Genomic DNA, 5,756 nt, shown 5'->3' with positions numbered 1-5,756 from the left:
GTGAGGATGAAAATAGTCTCATTCTGGTTATTTTATCGAATAATTTCTTTTTCTTAGTTTAAGTCAGGATGTATCCAGTTTCGTCCTGACAATTTTTTCAATGATTTTTCTTTCTTACTTTGAGTCAGGATGCATACAGTTTCATCCTATCTATTCTTTTAGTAACCTTTTCAAGCCAAGATGCAACCACTTTCACCCTACCCAATTTTTCAGAAGATCAGATTCACTATGGACAATGAATCTTGTTTTGTAAATAATCTAAAACTTTTCCAAAAATACAAAAATCATTAAAATCGAATATACATATTGGAAGTTGTGAATTCTTTTGTGATTTGTTTTAAAATTGGAGAGAAAAAATGTTAAATAAAATAAGCGTTTTCTATGTACTACCTTTTGGTGTTGGAAGGAAACCAGTGAGACTTGGAAACTAGAAAACTATTGAGAGATTCATGGTAAGAATTCTAGAGAGATAGAGAGAGTTTGGTCTTGGAATGACATTGAATGACTTCAGGTGCCAAGAAAAATGATATTGGTGGTGATTGATTACAGAGAAAGAGAGACTTTCAATCGAACACTATATTGTAACATGAGGTGAAAATGATACTAGTCGCTTAACCCCAAAAACTCCCATGTTAAGATTAAGGGCATTTATGCTTGTGCAACTCATATTCGATCACAACACCAAAACATGAAACTGATGAAAGGGTGCATTTAGATGATTAGCAAGCAACAAGCAATGTGTGTAGCTGCTAAATCTTGAATCTCTCCTCTAAAAATGTGTAAGCTCTTGCTAAAATTGCGCAATATCCACCTTAAAAGTAATTCATAATAAATCAAAAAGCCAAAATAGATTTTAAGTTTATTCCTCTAGTTAGATATTTCACATTTTTTTTATCCTTTGAAGCATGGGCATATGTGATGTTCATGTATAACTTGGGCTTTGGCCCTTTTATCTCTTCAATGTAAACTTTTTTTTCTTCGGAACTTCTACTTAGCCTTATATTAGACTGCTCAAATTTAGTAAAGAACCTGAAGAGGCACTACAAAATAAGTAGCTTCTTGGGACAGGTTGTATTTTCAAAACCTTCTCTGAACAGGGTTATTTGGGACGCTCATGGAGTACTCGTTCCTATTAGTGATCAAATTTTAAATTAAGGCAATAATATGACCGTCCCTAAAAGAAATGACGACCAAATAGTATTAGTGACGGTGGAACAGGGGACGGTCAAAAAAACGTCATTAATATCTTCTTGGGACGGATTGGGGTCTCTTGGACGCTTTTTAGCTGTCCCAACAAACCTTTTGTTTTGTAGTGTGGTAAGATACTTTTACTCAACTCCAATTTCATACATAAGCTTGAACGGCTTTTTTACAAGCAAAAAAGCAAATCCTTTTGCGCACAACTTATGGTAATTTAATCTCAAATCTATATAATATATGCTTTCAAATTTTTTTTGCCTATACCTTTCTTAATTATAATAATAATTAAATTTAAAACTACTAATCCTAATGTCAACTAACCTATCCTCGTCCTAAATTTTTTATTCGGTCATAAGGTGACCAGCCACCTGAAGCTCTCAGTAGATTGAGTCATTCCTATCCTCGTCCTAACATATCTTACCTTCACCCAATAGTTATCTTAGGTCTAAGGCCTAGCTGAGTAACTCATTCCTTTAATTTTCTCCAACGTCTTAAAATTATAGTTCCATGAGAGCTTAGAGAACGACAAATAAGAAGAGGTGAAACCAAGTGAAAGTAGCAAAAGCCTCCTTCATCAACCAATTTATGCTTTTTCTTTCTTTATTTTTGGTTTTTCGGAAACAAATAGATTACGAAGAGTATTTATACTTGTTGAGAACTCCTAATCTATACTGTAACAAACTGAGGTAGGCATGAAACTAATGAAGTGGTACATTTTAACGACTAATTAACAAGAACCAAGTATTGTGAAGAGACCAACTCAAATCTTGAATTTTCCTTTTTTGGTTAGTTCAGTCCCCCTTTAGCTATCTTAATGACTTATGAATAAAGTGAAAACTATACATGTAGCGCATGTTAAACACATAGCACCATCCGGTTCCGAACAGGATATAAGCTATTAACCACCATTGTTCAACGATCATGTTAGCTAGATCTTAGAAGTTGGCAAGAAGTCCCCCTTTTCAGTTTGGTGTAGTTAAAGTGGATAAAAACACAACAGTAGACACAATATATGAGGTCTGCCCTTTGGCACAAGCTATGTTTGATACACCTTAGCTATCACTTGATCTTCCTCGTCGTGAGCTTTGACGTCTTCAATTTGTTTGGTTGCTCGAGCATTTGCTTCTTTATTCTTACCCCATAGAAGTATATATAAACCAACAATAATGAGAATCGATCCCAGCACACTACACAATTCGGTTCCGAACAAAAATTCAAAGTATTAAATTGTCATCAACATAGAATTTTCCAAATAGTACTATGCTATGTGCAAAAGAATTTCCCTACCTTCCAAGATGAAGTGGTTCATCCAGTATCGAAAAACCAATCGTGGCTACTACGATTTGAATTAGAGGACTAAATGTCGCAGTGAAAACAGGACCTCTTTTCTTTACACAATATGACATACCCACAAAGCTCAAACCTGACCCTACAATCCCCTGCCCACCAAATGAAGCATTTTAGACATGATATATAGACAATGGAATGGATTCAACTGCGGTTGAAAAGATATTCTTAAATAAAAATACAGTGTGGGAACATGCATACTTACCGAGTATAAGACAGTTAAGATCTGAAGTTTTCCTTTAAGAACCCATGGAGAAAAATCTTGACGGTTTGTAGCTAGGCTGAAAAGAGTTGACTGAATGGCACCCAAGAAACACGTAATAGTAGTACTAGAGTACTGACAAGGGTAGATTTTACTTATCTTGGCTTGAACAAGAAACCACGAAGACCATAATAGTGTACCAACAACCAGAGCTATTGTTCCAATCGTCCAACGTTCAGTTCTGTTGTTTGGATACAACCAATTTATGTGATTAATTGTACTGTGATGAATTGACGTTGTTTCTCCTGAATCAGAAAAGTTTGTTAACTGCACTCCTTTGTAAAGGGTCAGTACCATTGCGCCGCATACAGTTACAACTGTACCTAAAACCTTCGCGTTACCACTCATACTTCTCATATTCACAGTTTCTAGCCTGAATTTTGAACAAGAATAGAAGGGTTTTAGTATTACTGCTTTGCTTAGTTCGTTAAAACAAATACTGAACACTAGAAATGAATCTGCTCAGGTACCCAAAAGGTAACGCCATTAGAAATGTGATGACGGGCACCATGTTGACGAAGGCGCAGATAAATGTTGCCGTTGTATTTTGAAGACCAACAAGGAAAAGGTATGATGTAAGTGTCAACCTATATATACCAAAAACATAACGTTATACGGAGGTACAAAAATTCTCTGCTAAGTATTAAAGATTTGTTTAGCAGTTACATACGTACCCTAATATGGCGCTTACGAATAAGAGACATAGTACTCGAAATGTCATTTTAGGCCTAGTCCTCCTGCAAGCAAATCATTTATATACCATCAAACGATCTTCATATGTATAGCAAGAGAAACGTTATTAAATCAAGATGAATCATCCATGGCAAAGCGTGAGCGTACCTCTCCAGGAAATAAGCCATGGGAGCTAAGACAAGTACCGAAATATACAGTCGATATGTAATAAGAGTGAGATGATCCATTCCGCCATCAATAACTTTCTTGTGCAATATATTTACAATTGCTAAAGCAAAATTAATGGCTACCATAAGAAAAGCTGGATGCCATTCATTCAGCCACTTCATCATCTCACCCATCACAACCTCTTAACTAGCTGCTCTAAATTTTCTCTTCGTTTATGAACCTGTTGGAGCTGACTTAACTCAACAAAATGAGCTACCTATTTGTAGTCTATTTTAATGGCGATGATGAGTTCTGTAGAGCAAGTGCACATAAAATGCAAGAACATTAACTTTTAAAATCAGTTGAGCATCGTAAACCATTTAATTAATTAACTACTTTGCTATTCATTTTTTTAAAATAATTCCTTCCTTTTTTCTATTTTTAAGAAGGTGGAATCGTTTTCGAAAAAACTATTGCAGAATAAAAAAAGGGGAGGCGATGGGTCAAAAGTTATTAACAAAAGACGCGAATTTAATTAAAATGAATTAGTCCTCGTACTAAAAGGAAAAAATGATATTCAAAGACAATGTAAAGAAAAAGCTCAAAGGAATCGATAATCCACTAGAAATTAGAGCTTCTAAAAGGGTCCAGACGCACTGAACAGTGGTGAGCTTTTAAGAGCACCAAACGGTCCAACCCTGAACAAGATAAAATCACCACTGTTTTTTTTTTTGATTGAAAGAGAGAAGCATATTAGAATAGAAGGATGTACAGAGAGTTCTACAGAAAGTAGAGAGACAGAAAAACAAAATTTACATGAAGAGATTATCCCAAAATTTACATGAAGGATATATTAAAATCACCACTGTTCGACGACCATGCATGCTAACTAGATTTTTGAAGATAGCAAAGATTTTTCTTTTATTTTATATGTGGGCAATTTACGTGTAACATATTTTTATATAGATATCTCTCTTATAGTAAAGCTAATCCGCAGCAGATTCATCATATTTAGGATCTAGTCTAAAAGCGTTCTAAATATTTATTGCAGGCCTCTGAATGCAAAATCCCTAGATTGGTGATCTTCAAAATTGAAGATTCAAACTTGTCTACACTGTATTTTATCGGCAAAAAAAACATTAATGATTCGAACTGCTTGAGATCAAAATTCGTATCCTACACTATCAAAAAATCCGTTTGATATATTTGTTTAAAATGTGATGAAAAACTAAAAATAGGCGTGCATGAAGTAGCAAAAATTCCCCACTCTTTTTTTTTGCCACCAAAACACAGCCACAGGTGCTTATGCCTTTCACAGTTCAAACTCAAACATGTCGAAAGTTATTGGCCTTTTTTGAACTAGACTTAGCTGATTCTGACAGCTTTATAGTTAGTAGTAGTACCATTCGTCTGTCCTTATAATTACTGGAAGCCACTTTCGATATTAGATTTTGGAACAAATAATTGATTGCCTTGATAAGATTTAGTACCACTCTTGATATATAAGTTTCATTTGCAAGTGATTGCTGGTACATAACCCTCCACCCCTTCAGAAAAAAAAGAAAAAACAAAAGAAGATAAAACAAAATGATTGTCCACTGTTTTTTTTTCCACTATGGAGCTAAATCCATGTGAAGTTTAGATGATACCAAACCATTTAATTGAACACTATCAACAGAAAAAAAAAAACATCGGATTCGTGTCACAGTTCAATAACTTAATTCAACGCGACATGGACTGTATGGTCTATGGTAATCCCAATCGCTTAACCCCAAGAACTACCATGTTCAAAATCGTATATTTTCTCTGTGAAGAAAAAGAAACCGAAAATGTACGTATTCACAAAATGCCGTTTAATCAACCATACTTTAACAACTACGGCAGGAGTGACTTGCTCACATTTCTCTCACAACAACTTGTTATTCTTCATTTTTAAGGGGCTGATTTGTAAAACGGCTTTTTTTATATGGCCTTTTAGTAGGTACCTCTCGAGTTTGGAGCCTAATCAAATAAAATTACCCAATAAAGTTGTTGGCTAACTCAAGTTTGACACAACAAAGCATCTTTTTTTAAACCCAAATTTGACGTTTTGGTAGTACATGAACAA

The 5,756-nt window shown here is 34.8% G+C and overlaps 1 protein-coding gene across 1 annotated transcript; it reads right to left on the bottom strand.

Annotated features, from left to right (window-relative positions):
- Positions 1-1,814: 1,814 nt before the first annotated feature.
- LOC113306908 (WAT1-related protein At3g30340-like) lies at positions 1,815-3,993 on the bottom strand. The gene is made up of 6 exons (XM_026555824.1): positions 3,650-3,993; positions 3,484-3,546; positions 3,280-3,396; positions 2,753-3,182; positions 2,488-2,639; positions 1,815-2,387 (listed from the first exon to the last, which is right to left on the bottom strand). The coding sequence occupies exons 1-6, from the start codon at positions 3,841-3,843 to the stop codon at positions 2,237-2,239; spliced, it is 1,107 nt and encodes a 368-aa protein (XP_026411609.1). The 5' UTR covers positions 3,844-3,993; the 3' UTR covers positions 1,815-2,236.
- Between the last annotated feature and the right edge of the window lie 1,763 nt (positions 3,994-5,756).

This window comes from Papaver somniferum, chromosome 8 (genome assembly GCF_003573695.1).
Source record: "Papaver somniferum cultivar HN1 chromosome 8, ASM357369v1, whole genome shotgun sequence".
NCBI classification, from domain to species: Eukaryota; Viridiplantae; Streptophyta; class Magnoliopsida; order Ranunculales; family Papaveraceae; genus Papaver; species Papaver somniferum.
The sequence above is the reverse complement of the archived record's forward strand: the minus strand, read 5'-3'. Positions and strand labels throughout refer to the sequence as shown.